The sequence below is a fragment of the Pristiophorus japonicus genome, chromosome 12 (assembly GCF_044704955.1).
Source record: "Pristiophorus japonicus isolate sPriJap1 chromosome 12, sPriJap1.hap1, whole genome shotgun sequence".
Lineage (NCBI taxonomy): Eukaryota > Metazoa > Chordata > Chondrichthyes > Pristiophoridae > Pristiophorus > Pristiophorus japonicus.
Window position 1 is genome coordinate 75,076,051 of NC_091988.1, and position 16,538 is coordinate 75,092,588.

The 16,538-nt window shown below is 46.7% G+C and overlaps 1 protein-coding gene across 2 annotated transcripts in view; it reads right to left on the bottom strand.

Moving 5' to 3' along the window:
• The window catches only part of kbtbd12 (kelch repeat and BTB (POZ) domain containing 12), a 51,482-nt gene that overhangs the window by 20,301 nt on the left and 14,643 nt on the right, over positions 1–16,538 (bottom strand). For both annotated transcript variants that reach the window (XM_070895684.1, XM_070895683.1), the window contains 2 exons: positions 9,414–9,684; positions 6,100–6,250 (listed from right to left, as the gene is read on the bottom strand). In XM_070895684.1, coding sequence (XP_070751785.1) covers positions 6,100–6,250; positions 9,414–9,684 — 422 coding nt within the window. The remainder of the gene's footprint in view (positions 1–6,099; positions 6,251–9,413; positions 9,685–16,538) is intronic.

Genomic DNA, 16,538 nt, shown 5'->3' on the forward strand with positions numbered 1-16,538 from the left:
TTCTGCGGCGAGTGTCTCACCTGCTGACTCCCCAAAGCCTTTCCACCATCTGCAAGGCACAAGGCAGGAGTGTGATGGAATACTCTCCACTTGCCTGGATGAGCGCAGCTCCAACAACACTCAAGAAGCTCAACACCATCCAGGACAAAGCAGCCCGCTTTATTGGCACCCCATCCACCATCTTAAACATTCACTTCCTCCACCACCGGTGCACCGTGGCTGCAGTGTGTACCGTCTACAAGATGCACTGCAGCAACTTGCCAAGGCTTCTTTGGCAGCACCTCCCAAACCCGTGACCTCCACCACATGGGGCAAAGGCAGCAGGCGCATGGGAACACCATCACCTGCAAATTCCCCTTCAAGTCACATACTATCCTAACTTGGAAATATATCGGCCATTCCTTCATCGTCGCTGGGTCAAAATCCTGGAACTCCCTCCCTAACAGCACTGTGGGAGTACCTTCACCACACGAACTGCAGCGGTTCAAGAAGGCGGCAATAAATACTGGCCTCGCCAGCGATGCCCACATTCTAGGAATGAACAAAGCAAAAAAAAACGACTCCCTCTCCCTAACGATCTCGACCACCGAGAAGCACAAGAGCAGCAATGTTATGGCAACACCGTCCCCTCCAAGTTTCCGTCCAAGTCGCACACCGTCCTGATTTGAACATAATATCGGCCCTTCCTTCAGAGTCGCTGGGTCAAAATCCTTCAATTCCTGACCTGGCACCATTGAGGGAGCACCGACACTAGAAGAACTGCAGCAGTTCCAGGAGAAGACCACCATCTCTGGGCAACGAGGGATGGACAATAGGATTATATCGGATATACAGTACAGAAACAGGCCATTCGGCCCAACCAGTCCATGCTGGCATTTATGCTCCACTCGAGCCTCCTCCTGTCTTTCCTCATCTAACTCTGTCAGCATAACCCTCTATTCCCTGCTCCCTCATGTACTTATCTAGCCTCCCCCTAAAGGCATCCATACTATTCACCTCGACCACTCCCTGTGCGAGTTGTGACTTTGCCAGTATCATACACATACAAAAATACCCAGGCAACAAATTTCAAAGTGGGGAGTCAATCCACAACCTCCTGACTTGGCCTCCAACTGAGCCAAGCTGATACTTTTAATGAGTAACCATTGAAAGGGTCGATAACCAGAGGACACGGATTTAAGGTGATTGGTAAAAGAACCAGAGGCAACGTCAGGGAAATTTTTTTTGCATAACGAGTATTAAGGATTTGGAATGCACCACCCGATGGGAATTAGATAAATACTTGAAGGAGAAAAAAATTGCAGGGATATGGGGAGCGATGGGGGGGAGTGGGAGAGTGGGACCAACGGATTGCTCTTCGAAAGAGCCGGCACAGACTCGATGGGCTGATTGGCCTTCTTCTGTGCTGTATTATTCTATGATTCTATGGGGCGGAAATTCCCTTGCTAATGGCGCCCATTAACGCTGGCAATGGGCGGCTAACTGGCGGCAAAGGCCTACTGTCGGCGGTGAGCAGCGTCCATGCCTCCCGGCACATTAAGTTGCTCGTTGGTGGAGGCGCCAAGAGGTAACGCTGCTCGCTCTAATGCCGCCCACGTGGTGACATCATCCAGCGTGCAATGCTCCCGCGATATTTGGTTTGTACGGAGACCTAACAGGCCAGGTGTCCGTACAGCCTGGGAAAAGTGGAGGGAACATAGCGGTGCTGGGGGGAACTTTTTTCTTTATTTATTTCAGCTTTTATTCATTAGTTGTACCAGTGGATAAGTGTGGGTGCAGCTCGGAGACGGTTTCCTGTTTTTTTTCTTCCCATTTTCCCAGCTGGCATACCTCTCGAGCCTCCCGTCGGGAGATTGAGTCGGTCTCCTGAGCTCCAGCCCTGTTGGTGCCGAGGATGAGTGTGCAACGGCACTTTTAGCGCTGCTCTCTCATCTTTGGGGGTAAAAACTGAATTTGGCAGTTTGAGGCGGCACCTACCGCCCGACGCTAAAATCAGCACTCAGCCGGTGACACCACCTCAAACACGGCGGGACCGAATTTCAACCCCAATGATTCTATGATTTGGTTGTTATTCTGGAAGAATTGCCCAATAGCTCGTCTTACAAATGATTACAAAATATTTACAGAAAATTTACAGAAAACAGGCCATTCGGCCCAACAGGTCAGTGCCGGTGTTTAAGCTCCACACAAGCCTCCTTCCACCCCTCTTCATATCACCTCATCAACATATCCTTCTATTCCTTTCTCCCTCATGTGTTTATCCAGCTTCCTCTTGAATGCATCTCTGCTATTCACCTCAACCACTTCCTGTGGTAGCGAGTTCCACATTCTCGCCACTCTCTGGGTAATGAAGTTTCTCCTGAATTCCCTATTGAATTTATTAGTATCTATCTTATATTGATGGCCCCTTGTTCTAGTCTCGCCTGTAAGTGGAAACATCTTCTCTACATCTACCCTATCGATCCCCTTTCACAATCTTGAAGACTTCGATCAAGTCTCCCCTCGTCTTCTCTTTTCTGAAGAGAAGAACCCCAGCATGTTCAATCTTTCCTGTTCGGTATAACCTCTCAGTTCTGGTATCATTCTAGTAAATCTTTATTTGCATCTTCTCCAGTGCTTCAATATCCTTTTTATAATATGGAGACCAGAAATTGTCTTGTGAGCGCAGATGTCAACAGTCTGGATTTTCAGTTCTTAAATACAGAAGCTACGATTAAAAATACATCTTTGACAAATAATGTGCAGATTCCACATTACAATCAGTAAACCATCAGCAGCTTTCGCTGATTTGTTCCGAACTCCAGAAATGCAGATGGCCCCAGCTTGAATCAGCTGATCTGCGTGACAGTGTTAACCATAGTTCGTTTTGTGGCCGCTGTGTACAAAAATAAACCTCCAGTACTCGCTGTTCCCTACAGAAGTCGCACAGGACTTTTTCTGTTCTTTGCTGCTGAATTTAGCTCAACTGTATTCGACTGTTTGTGTGTGTGTGTTTTTTTCCCAGGACATAAGCACGTTTGTCAGGAAATTAAAAGGGAAAAAAAGGCTTTGATTGTTCATTAAATGCCAAGGCAATTGAGATACACTTGGACAACCTCCAGGCACCGGGCTTTAATCTGGTGGGAACTGCCACAAATGCATTAAGGGGCCTCGTTAATTGAGAACAGTACAGATTAACACTGTTCCTGAACTCTACAGAGAGTTTCATTGAATGGTCTTCAAAGTCGGTCCCACTAACGCTAGAATGCTTTCACTTCATAAAAAGGCTCAATTGTTTAATGGGTGATCTTTCTTTCATCTCCAGCTTCCAACGTAGCTCTGCGCCAACAACCATTTTTATTTTGTAGCCTTTCTCGGTTTTGTTGATGCTGATATCATCATTGCTCCTCTGAACCTTCCGCTCGTGTCCTTCATCATCTACACCCTCTTCCTTGGCTCAGTGGGCACCGCTCTCGCCTTGGAGTCAGAAGGTCATGGGTACAAGTCCCGCTCTCGAGACTTGAGCACAAAAACATCCAGGTCGACACTCCCAGTGTGCTGCACAGACTTTCTCATGAGACTTTAAACCGAGGTCCCATCTGCCCTCTCAGGTGGACGTGAAAGATTCCATGGCACCATTTCAAAGAAGAGCAAGGGAATTATCCCTGGTGTCCTGGGCCAATAGTCATCCCTCAATTAACATCACTCAAAAACAGATTATCTGGTCATCATCTCATTGCTGTTTGTGGGAGCTTGCTGTGTGCAAATTGGCTGCCTCGTTTCCTACATTACAACAGTGACTACACTTCAAAAAAAGTACTTAATTGGCTGTAAAGCACTTTGGGACATCCAGTGGTCGTAAAAGGCGCTGTAGAATTGCAAAATTTTTTTTTTCTGTATCACACCGTCTCGTACTCCAACTCATTTTGTTTCAGCAGCTTAAAACTATGGATTGCCTTCTCCCACGCCCCCTATCCTTTGCATGTCAGTCGTGGCTCAGTGGGCAGCACTCTCGCCTCAAGTCAGAAGGGTGTTGCGTTCAAGTCCCACTCCAGAGACTTGAGCACATAAATCTAGGCCGATGTCAGTGCCAGTACTGAGGGAGTGCTGCACTGTCAGAGGGGCAGTGCTGAGGGAGTGCTGCACTGTCTGAGGGGCAGTGCTGAGGGAATGCTGCACTGTCTGAAGGGCAGTGCTGAGGGAATGCTGCACTATCGGAGGGGCAGTACTGAGGAGTGCTGCATTGTCTGAGGGGTCGTCTTTTGGATGAGACATTATTCCGAGACCCCGTCTGCTCTCTCAAGATGGGTGAACGGGACTTAAGATACGGATAAGATCAAGAGCATATGAGCCAGCTCTAGAGTAGATTCTGATTGTACAGGACATTTAAATGTAGGGGACACTAACGCATGCCGATTTATACCATTAATGGTCCTCTGCGTTTAACACATATTGCACTTTAAATATACTTGTCGAACAAAAAAAGTTTGTTTTTATCACTGTCTCAACTAATGTGATTCATTCAAATAGTAAAAGCGACGCACCCTACTATACTCCCCTACATGCAATAGATATTTTAATAAATGCTCCACAATACTTCAGCCTTCACACTTTGTTTAAAACTCCAAATCACAGCTGAACATTTTTTTTTGAAAGAAAGACAGAAACGAAAGACAGACTTGCATTTATATAGCGCCTTCACGAACTCCAGACGTCTCAAGGCGCATTAAAGCCAGTGAAGTACTTTTTGACGTGTAGTCATTGTTGTAATAAAATCACAGAAATTTACAGCACGGAAGGAGGCCTTTCGGCCCATCGTGCCTGTGCCAGACGAAAAAGAGCTATCCAGCCTACTTTCCAACTCTTGGTCTGGAGCCTTGTGCGGCAGCCAACTTGCGCATAGCAAGCTCCAACAAACAGCAATGTGATAATGACCAGATAATCTGTTTCAGCGATGTTGATTGAAGGAGATATATTGGTCAGGATACTGGGGAGAACTCCACTGCTCTTCTTCGAAATAATGCCGTGGGATCTTTCAAGTCCACCTGTGAGGGCAGACGGGGCCTCGGTTTAACGTCTCATCCAGAAGACGGCACCTCCAACAGCGCAGCGCTCCCTCAGTACTGCACTGGGAGTGTCAACTTAGATATTTGTGCTCACAGTCTCTGAAGTGGGGCTTAAACCCACTACTTTGTGATTCAGAGGCGAGTGCTACCCACTGAGCCATGGCTGGCACATTAAAAAAAAGTTCAGAGAAAGAGAAAGATTTCTGGTCACATTCTGCTGGCTGAGCTGGAGATTGTTGAGATAACAAGAAGAGCCAAGCAGTTGGCCATCTTGAGAAACATCCCATAATAGTTCTTAGCCTCTAACTGGCTTCAGAATTGAGGCCACTTCCTCACAGGAAATTCCTGCGGAGAGGCCTTAAAGGACCAGGCTTTGTTTAGCAGCTAAACATTGCAGCCATGCTGCATGACTATGTGGGAACAGGATAGCTCCCTTTATCGCAGTAGCCTCAGCCTTGCTGCCCGCTCCATTCGCTGAATTCCCATTCTTAATCCTCCACACTGTGCTAACTTTGTGTTCCTCATTGTGGCTTGTGATCTGCATTGCACGCGTGTGATTTTTTTTGCGTTCCCCGCCCGCCGCTCAGGCTTCACTTTACATCCAATCTTTTCCTTGTGTGTGTGTGCACACCCTCACTCTCACCCTCCAGCGCACACTTCCACTGAAAAGGCAGCTACTTCACCACATCGCCACCTCCCATCTGCTCATCCGTCCAAAGAAGTGCAACTGTGGCTACGAATCCCAGATCATGGAACACGTCACATCAACCTGCCCACTGAGACCTGCTGCGAGAGGCACCTCATTTTTCCACTCGGCATCTCAGGAGGGACGTCGAATGGAGAACCAAACTAGACGTCCCGTTATAAGCTTTTCCCATCACACGAGACAACAACACAAGTGCCACCTTGCCGGTGTCACCACATCTCAATAACAAATTGGGGGCAAAAAGCCCAACGTCCGAGCATTCAAAGCTGCGGGTTGAGCCCGTGCTTGGGCCAAGGATCGAAAGCCCATCGATGCCCTAACCCCATATCTCCGCCCCCAATTCCTTACCCAAGACGTAAATCTCATTGTTGAGGACAGCTGTGCTGAAACGATACTTGGAGAATTTCATAGGCTCGCACTCAGTCCATCTGTCCCTGCCTGGGTTGTAACGAAACATTTTGTTGCTGAGACGATCGGGTTCATCATCGGGAAGGTCCATCTGTGGAGGAAGAAGCACGACAGCCAGAAGAAAGAGGGGACATAAAAGGGAGTTCTATTCGCAGGATTGCAAGCAATTAATCTGACTGGACACTAATGTGGATAAAATGCCTGCAAGGACAAGCGATAAAATACGCATGCCAATTGATAATGGTGAAAACAGTTTCTCCAAAGCAACTGTCTACCTTAAATGGAAAAAGCAACACAATCGCCGTTCATTAGAATGGAGTTCGATAGCTCTCAACTTGAACACCACCCAGCAATCAACGTAAGCCTCTCTTCTCAGTTGTCCCCTCAGCTTACCGGTAAAGTCTGTGTCCCTCAAAGCATGAGATGAGGGAGATCCAGGTTCAACCCCTGGATTGTACGGAGTTGGCCGATTTCAGCTGCAGGGTGCACTATAGTTAGCTTCAGTGCCGTAGGTTAGGAAAAGTAACAACTGTTTCTGACCCTGTCAGCCGTGGCTCAGTGGGCAGCACTCTCGCCTTCGAGTCAGGAGGTTGTGGGTTCGAGTCCCCAATCCAGAGACTTCAGCGCAAAAATCTGGGCTGATACTCCCAGTGCAGTGCTGAGCGAGTGCTGCACTGTCGGAGGAGCCGTCTTTCAGATGCGACGTTAAACTGAGGCTCCCGTCTGCCCTCTCAGGTGGATGTAAAAAGATCCCATGGCACTATTTCGAAGAAAAGCAGGGGAGTTCTCCCCAGTGTTCTGGGGCCAATATTTATTCCTCAACCAACTTTACAAAAATCAGATTATCTGGCCATTATCACTTTGCTGTTTGTGGCAGCTTGCTGTGTGAAAATTGGCTGCTGTGTGTAATGTATGCTTGTAGAGTCTGTTGCATTGTGAGTGGCTTAGCCAGTCATGTGATGTTCACAAGACTCAATAAAACCCCAGCCAATTGGATCTAGGTCATTCACGATGAGGTATGCAGGTGTGAGCCTAGTGGATGAACTTGTAGTGTGATTGTTAAACCTTTGTTAATAAAGCAACTAGTTCTTAATAGCAATGTGTTGCTATGAATTCTTAAGCAAAGAACCCATGAAGCAAACACATTACAATGCGCTTCCTGCATTACAATAGCGATTACACTTCAAAAATTACTTTATTGGCTGCAAAACACTTTGGGACGTCCAGAGATTGTGAAAGGTGCTATAGAAATGCAAGACTTTATTTCTTTCAGTGCTATGAACAACCCTTTCCAAACCTCCATTGCTGCAAAATGCCAATGGGACAAAATGGTGAGTGAGAGAGAAATAAAAGTGGAACTAGAACATTGTTGCCTGGGCTTTTTAGCTCAGCTTGCTCAAGCTCGCCGGCCACTGTCCAAGGTTTGGGTACCTTTGGTGTAACTGAACTGTGGCATACCTGTTTACCCCTCCCCAGATGTAACAAAAACACCCATCTTTTCTATGACCACCAGCCTGTGGTTCAATCCATAGCCTCGGCCATCAAAGAAGCTTTGCATTTGCTGCTCTGTGTTACGTCTCTGAAGCCATTGGGTTAGGTATGGCAGCTAGTCACAACCTGTAACTTAACACAGCCATATGATCTTGTTTCGATGTTGTAGAATCATCATCACAGGCAGTCCCTCGAAACGAGGATGACTTGCTTCCAAGCCAAAAAAGGATGAGTTCACAGGTGTTTCAATGAAGGACCTAATATTCCAGGTCCTGAACTACATCCTGAAGGGTGGAAGATGCCTGTGCGTGGACTTTTTTTAATGTGTGTTGGCCGTTGCACACCAGCAATCTACCTGTTGTAGAAGCAGCGTTGGAAAATGTCGATTTAAAATTTTTCATCCTCCTGTTCAATTCTAACCCCCACCCCTCCCCTTCGATCTCGGTAATCTCCTCCAGCCCTACAGCCCTCCGAGATCTCTGTGCTCCTCCAATTCTGGCCTCTCGTGCATCCCTGAATTCCTTCACCCCACCACTGGCCGTGCTTTCAGCTGTCTAGGCCCCAAGCTCTGGAATTCCCTCCCCAAACCTCTCCACACCTCTCTCTGCTCCTTTAAGTCGCTCCTTAAAACCTCCCTCTTTGACCAAGCTTTTGGTCACCTGGCCTAATAACTCCTTATGTGGCTCGGTGTCAAATCTTGACTGGTAACACTTCTTGGAGCCTGTTTATTATGTTAAAGGTGCTATATAAATGCAAGGAGAACACCTTCATTATTTTAAAGACCTCTATCAGGTCACCTTTCGGTCTACTCTTTTTTTAAATAGAGAAAAGAGGCCCAGCTTGTTCAATCTCGCCATTTCATACATGCAAGCCTGAAGAGTGACAGCAGGGTGTTCAACTCTGGAGATCATCACGGCGGAGCCCTTTTATGTTCCTCCCAAAATTGGCACCCACCCGCTTTGCAGCAGGGGTGTCCCTGCCTAGTGATCCGAAGCACGAAACCCTAATTGATTTGTCATCTTCCTCGCCCAGGGACACAGTCGTCTGTATTGGCCGCAGATGCAGACTGGCCGAGGTCAACCTTAGATAGATAGATAGATAGATGGATGAGAAGACTTGCATTTATATAGCCCCTTTCACGACCACCGGACGTCTCAAAGTGCTTTGCAGCCAATGAAGTACTTTTAAAGTGTAGTCACTGTTGTAATGTAGGAAACGCGGCAGCCTATTTGCACAGAAGCAAACTCCCAGACACAGCAATGTGATAATGACCAGATAACCTGCTTCTTTGTTATGCTGATTGAGGGATAAATATTGTCAGGACACCGGGGGATAACTCCCCTGCTCTTCTTTGAAATAGCGCTATGGGATCTTTTACGTCCACCTGAGAGGGCAGACGGGGCCTTGGTTTAACGTCTCATCCGAAAGACAGCACTTCCGACAGTGCGGCACTCCCTCAGTACTGCACTTGGAGAGTCAGCCTAGATTTACATGCTCAAGTCTCTGGAGTGGGACTTGAACCCACAACCTTCTGACTGCGAGTCGAGAATGCTGCTCACTGAGCCATGGCTGACACGGTGGATAGCTTAATGCTGCAGCATCACACTGCGTGCAGGAGCTTTTTTCTTTTGATGCGAAACATCGCCAATACGAACCTTATTCCAAATATCCTGAGGCGTTGGAAGGACGAAGAGCTGCCTCTGGGCAAGGGTTAGAATATTTGCATGCTAAAGCAGTCAGCAGCATTCTACAAGCATCTTAACCTGTGGTGTCCACCCGCCCAGCACGTAGATCTGGTTACGGACTGTGACCGCGGCGTGACACGCCAACGGCAAGGGCAACGGTGCCACGCTCCCCCACTGGGCCGTCTCCAGGGTGTACTTGTCCACGCAGTTGGTGACCACGTACTGTCCCTTCAGCTTCATCTGGCCTCCGATCAGGTACAGGTCACCGTGGGACGTTCCCGCAGAGTAGAGTTCTCGGAAGGGAGCAGAGCAAAGCTTCTCCCAGTGTTGGTTTCCTCGAACGTGGTACCTAAAGAACAGAAAAACATTAGAATTAGGAGCAAGAGTCAGCCATTCGGCCCCTCGAGCCTGCTCCACCATTCAATAAGATCATGGCTGATCTTCGACCTCAACTCCACTTTCCTGCAGCATCCCCATATCCCTTGATTCCCTTAATATCCAAAAATCTATCGATCTCTGTCTTGAATATACTCAAAGACTGAGCCTCCACAGCCCTTGGGGTAGAGAATTCCAGAGATTCAGCACCCTCTGAGTGAAGAAGTTTCTCCTCAGCTAAGTCCTAAATGGCCGACCCCTTATTCTGAGACTGTGATCCTTGGTTCTAGACTCCCAGCCAGAGGAAACATACTCCCTGCATCTACCCTGTCAAGCCCTGTAAGAATTTTGTATGTTTCAATGAGATTACCTCTCATTCTTCTAAATTCTAGGAAATATAGGCCTAGTCCACTCAATCTCTCCTCACAGGACAATCTCCCCCATCCCAGGAATCAGTCTGGTGAACCTGTGTTGCACTGCCTCATGGCAAGTATATCCTTCCTTAGGTAAGGAGACCAAAACCATACGCAATACTCCAGGTGCGGTCTCACTCTTACTCTTATACTCAAATTCTCTTGTAATAAAGGTCTACATACCAGGTTTTTTTTAATTGCTTGCTGTACCTGCATGTTAACTTTCAGTGATTCGTGTGCAAGGACATCCAGGTCCCTCTGAACACCAACTTTCCCAATCTCTCACTCTGCTTTTCTATGTTTCCTACCAAAGTGGATAACTTCACATGATATTCCATTTGCCATGTTCCTGCCCACTCACTTAGCCTGTCTATGTCCCCTTGAAGCCTTTTTGCATCCTCCTCACAACTTACATTCCAACCTAGCTTTGTATCATCAGCAAACTTGGATATATTACATTTGGACCCTTCATCCAAATCATTGATATAGATGGTGAATAGCTGGGGCCCAAGCACCGATCCTTGCGGTACCCCACTAGTTACAGCCTGCCAACCCAAAAATGACCTGTTTATTCCTACTCTGTTTTCTGTCTGTTAACCAATCCTCAATCCATGCTATTATATTACCCCCAATCCCATGAGCCCTAATTTTGTTCAATATCCTCCTGTGTGGCACTTTTTCGAATGTCTTCTGAAAATCCAAATACACCACATCCACTGGTTCCCCCTTATCTACTCTGCTAGTTACAACCTCAAAAAACTCTTAACAGATTTGTCAAACATGATTTCCCTTTCATAAATCCATGTTGACTTTGCCCAATCTTTTAATTTTTTTCTAAGTGCCCTGTATCTACGTCCTTAAAAATAGATTGTCAATAGATTAATAATACCGATGTCAGGCTAACCAGTCTGTAGTTCCCTGTTTTCTCTCTTCCTTCTTTCTTAAATAGCATGATTACATTTGCTACCTTCCAATCCGCGGGAACCATTCTAGAATCCATGGAATTTTGGAAGATGACAACCAATGCATCCACTATCTCTATAGCCACCTTTTTCAAAACCGTAGGATGCAGGCCATTAGGTCTAGGGGATTTATTGGCTTTCAGTCCCATTACTTTCTCCAGTACTAATTTTTTTACCAAGACTAATGGCCCAGAAATCCCGGCTTCCTGGGTCCGTACGGAGCGTGTACGGACCCGGGAAGGCATTGCAAAAGCCGGTTTTCAGCACACAATGCGCATGCGCTGAAAACCGGCTTTTCTGATCTGTCAAGCTGGAGCTTTTTCTTATATGAAAAAAATATTTTTCCGATTTTTAAAAAAGTTTTTAAAATTATGGTTTAAAATACCATAGTGGGCAGGGTTTTTAAACAATAAAATGTGTTTTTAAAATTTTATTTTGTTATTTTTTTTGTATGTTTTTAAAACTGTTACACCTGTAAAAGTAGGCTATGCGCCTGTTTTTATCAGCCGCAAGAGTTTTGAAGACATTTGCTGGGCAAGATATGGGTAAATCCCGCAATCTTGCCCTTGCAAATGTCCTCGCTCCCGAGATATAGAGGATTTGTTAAGCTGGAGCTTGGCAGATCAGAAAAGCCGGTTTTCAGTGCATGCGCATTGTGCGCTGAAAATTGGCTTTTGCGATACCCTCCCGGGTCCATACACACTCCGAATGGACCTAGGGAGGCCGGAATTTCTAAGCCATAATAAAATTCTATCATATTATGTTCACTCTTCCCTAAAGACCCCTTTACCACAAGTATATTAATTCACCCTTTCACATTGCACAATACTAGATCTAGAATAGCCTTTTCCTTAGTTGATTGATTCCTCAACATACTGATCTAGAAAACCATGAATTTGTCCTCCACATTATTACTGCGTATTTGGTTTGCGCAGTCTAGATGTTGATTCAAGTCCCCCATTATAATTTTTCTTCTTCTTAGGCGGTCCCTCATATCGAGGATGACTTGCTTCCAATCCAAAAAGGGATAAGTTCAGAGGTGTTTCGATGAGGACCTGATAGTTCCGTCTACGTGTTGAAGGGTGGAAGATGCCTATGCGTAGATTTTGTATATGTGTGGTGTCTGTTGCACACCAGCTACCACACGGGCTTGACAGAGATCGGTCTTGGTCCAGTAGCAAGGATTAACCAAGACGACTGGAGACCTGCTCTGCTGCACGGACCTAGTGCGCACACATATAGCAGTGTGGGCTGGCCCGTGCTGCCCCTGGGTCCTCGCCTCTTCTGGGCCCCGAACTCTTGTCTCTCCTGGGCCCCGATCACGTCGCTCGTGGATCCCGATCTCTCTCCATTCCTCTGACCTGATCATTCAGCACACCTCTGCTGTACCTGGGCCCTGCCGAAGTTTCTGCCTGCTCCAATCGGCGACCTGGGTTTTGGTGACGTCACCCAGTCGCCCTCCTCGAGGCCATCGCCCTCCTGGAATGGCCCGCGCTGTATCTTGAAGTGGCTCCTTTTATACCCTTGACCTGCGGCTGGTGTCTCCTCGCAGGCCGGGGTACAAGAGGAGGAGCGGCGGCCCTGGAAGCAGCGTGGCGCCCCGATTATAACTTTATTACCGCGGTTACAGGCACCTCTAATTACTGTGCCCTACATTACCACTACTGTTTGGGGGCCTATAAACAACACCCACCAATGTTTTCTGCCCCTTGTTGTTTCTTAGCTCCACCCAAACTGACTCTACTTCTTGATTTTCTGGGCTAAGATCCTTTCTCTCTACTGTCTTTATCCCATCCTTTAATATCAGGGCTACCCCTCCTCCTTTTCCATTTTACCTATCTCTTCAGAAAGTTAAGTATCTGGAATATTTAGTTCCCAACCGTGGTCACTTTGAAACCATGTCTCCGTAATGGCTATTAGATCAAAACCATTCATTTCTATCTGCGCTATTAATTCATCTATTTTGTTGCGAATGCTTCACGCGTTCAGATATAGTGCCTTTATCTTTGACTTTTTTCTATTTTTCCCTTATGTCACTTTAGTCACTGATGCCCTATGAGCTTTGTTACTCTCTCTGTCCCTTCCTGACACATTCTGCTTATTTTTACCCCAAACTCTGCTCTGCTCTAGAGCCTTGACATTTCTTTTGCTGCTTTCAAATTTACTCTTTCCTGAATGTTCCCCTCCGCCCTCCCCCCTCCCGCCCCCCCCCACTCCCTGCCACCCCCCATCCCCCCCGCCCGCCCCCCAATGCCGCCACCCCCCCATTCCCCCCCCCCGCCACCCACCCCTTTCATTAGTTTAAAGCCCTGTCGACTGCCCTAGTTATTCAATTCGCCAGGACACTGGGCCCAGCCCGGTTCAAGTGGAGCCCGTCCCAACGGAACAGCTCTCTCGTTCCCCAGTACTGGTGCCAGTGCCCCAGGAAGCAAAACCCCTACTTCCCACACCATTCTTTGAACCACGCCTTTAACCTTCTAATCTGTTTAGACCTATGCCAATTGGCGCGTGGCTCAGGTAACAATCCACAGATTATTACCTTTGAGGTTCTGCTTTTTAATTTGGACCCATAACTCCTCAAACTCTCTCAGCAGAACCTCATTCCTAATTCTACCGACATCATTGGTTCTTATATGGACCACGACAACTGGATCCTCCCCTTCCCACTCCAAGTTCTTCTCCAACCGCGAGGAGATGTCTTTAACCTTTGCACCGGGCAGGCAACACAACCTTCGAAACTCCGTGTCGCGGCTGGAGAGAACAGTATCTATCCCTCTGACTATACTGTCCCCTTCCACACTACATTCCCCTTCACTTCCGCCACTTGAATGGCCTCCTGCACCATGGTGCCATGGTCAGCCTGCTCATCCATCCTGCAGGCTTTTCCCTCATCCACACAGGCAGCAAGAACTTCATACCTGTTGGATCAAGGCAAAGGCTGAGGCTCCTCCAGCACTGCACCTGGGGTCTTCTTACCTGCCGAATTGCAGTCACACCCACCTGTTCCTGAGCACAAACCAGACCTGTAACACTATCTAACCTAAGGGGTGTGATTGCCTCCTGGATCAAAGTGTCCAGCTAACTCTCCCTCTCCCTGATGCATCACAATGTCTGCAGCTTGGACTCCAGCTCAACAACTCTGAGCTGAAGTTCCTCGAGTTGCAGACACTTACTCGGGATCGCGATGTTCTCTGCCAGCGCCCACATAAGAACATAAGAATTAGGAACAGGAGTAGGCCATCTAGCCCCTCGAGCCTGCTCCGCCATTCAATAAGATCATGGCTGATCTGGTCGTGGACTCAGCTCCACTTACCCGCCCTCTCCCCGTAACCCTTAATTCCCTTATTGCTTAAAAATCTATCTATCTTTGACTTGAAAACATTCAATGAGCCAGCCTCAACTGCTTCCTTGGGCAGAGAATTCCACAGATTCACAACCCTCTGGGAGAAGAAATTCTTTCTCAACTCGGTTTTAAATTGGCTCCTCCGTATTTTGAGGCTGTGCCCCCTAGTTCTAGTCTCCCCCACCAATGGAAACAACCTCTCTGCCTCTATCTTGTCTATCCCTTTCATGATTTTAAATGTTTCTATAAGATCACCCCTCATTCTTCTGAACTCCAACGAGTAAAGACCCAGTCTACTCAATCTATCATAAGTTAACCCCCTCATTTCTCGAATCAGCCCAGTGAATCGTCTCTGTACTCCTTCCAAAGCTAGTATATCCTTCCTTAAGTAAGGTGACCAAAACTGCACGCAGTACTCCAGGTGCGGCCTTACCAATACCTTATACAGTTGCAGCAACACCTCCCTGCTTTTGTACTCCATCCCTTTCGCAATGAAGGCCAACATTCCATTTGCCTTCCTGATTACCTGCTGCACCTGCAAACTAACCTTTTGGGATTCATGCACAAGGAACCCCAGGTCCCTCTGCACCACAGCATGTTGTAATTTCTCCCCATTCAAATAATATTCCCTTTTACCATTTTTTTTTCCCAAGGTGGATGACCTCACACTTTCCGACATTGTATTCCATCTGCCAAACATTAGCCCATTCGCTTAACCTATCCAAATCTCCTTGTAGCCTCTCTGAGTCCTCTACACAACCCGCTTTCCCACTAACCTTAGTGTCATCTGCAAATTTTGTTGCACTACACTCTGTCCCCTCCTCTAGGTCATCTATGTATATTGTAAACAGTTGTGGTCCCAGCACTGATCCCTGTGGCACACCACTAACCACTGATTTCCAACCGGAAAAGGACCCATTTATACCGACTCTGTTCGCCAGCCAATTCTCTATCCATGCTAATACATTTCCTCTGACTCCGCGTACCTTTATCTTCTGCAGTAACCTTTTGTGTGGCACCTTGTCGAATGCCTTTTGGAAATCTAAATACACCACATCCATCGGTACACCTCTATCCACCATGCTCGTTATATCCTCAAAGAATTCCAGTAAGTTAGTTAAACATGATTTCCCTTTCATGAATCCATGCTGCGTCTGCTTGATTGCACTATTCCTATCCAGATGTCCCGCTATTTCTTCCTTAATAATAGTTTCAAGCATTTTCCCCACTACAGATGTTAAACTAACCGGCCTATAGTTACCTGCCTTTTGCCTGCCCCCTTTTTTAAACAGAGGCGTTACATTAGCTGGTCTCCAATCCACTGGTACCTCCCCAGAGTCCAGAGAATTTTGGTAGATTATAACAAATGCATCTGCTATAACTTCCGCCATCTCTTTTAATACCCTGGGATGCATTTCATCAGGACCAGGGGACTTGTCTACCTTCAATCCCATTAGTCTGTCCAGCACTACCTCCCTAGTGATAGTGATCATCTCAAGGTCCTCCCTTCCCACATTCCTGTGACCAGCAATTTTTGGCATGGTTTTTGTGTCTTCCACTGTGAAGACGGAAGCAAAATAATTGTTTAAGGTCTCAGCCATTTCCACATTTCCCATTATTAAATCCCCCTTTTCATCTTCTAAGGGACCAACATTTACTTTAGTCACTCTTTTCCGTTTTATATATCTGTAAAAGCTTTTACTATCTGTTTTTATGTTTTGCGCAAGTTTACCTTCGTAATCTATCTTCCCTTTCTTTATTGCTTTTTTAGTCATTCTTTGCTGTTGCTTAAAATCTTCCCAATCCTCTAGTTTCCCACTAACCTTGGCCACCTTATACGCATTGGTCTTTGATTTGATACTTTCCTTTATTTCCTTGGTTATCCACGGCTGGTTATCTCTTCTCTTGCTGCCCTTCTTTTTCACTGGAATATATTTTTGTTGCGCATTATGAAAGAGCTCCTTAAAAGTCCTCCACTGTTCCTCAATTGTGCCACCGTTTAGTCCTTGTTTCCAGTCTACTTTAGCCAACTCTGCCCTCATCCCACTGTAGTCCCCTTTGTTTAAGCATAGTACTCTCGTTTCTGACACAACTTCCTCATCCTCAATCT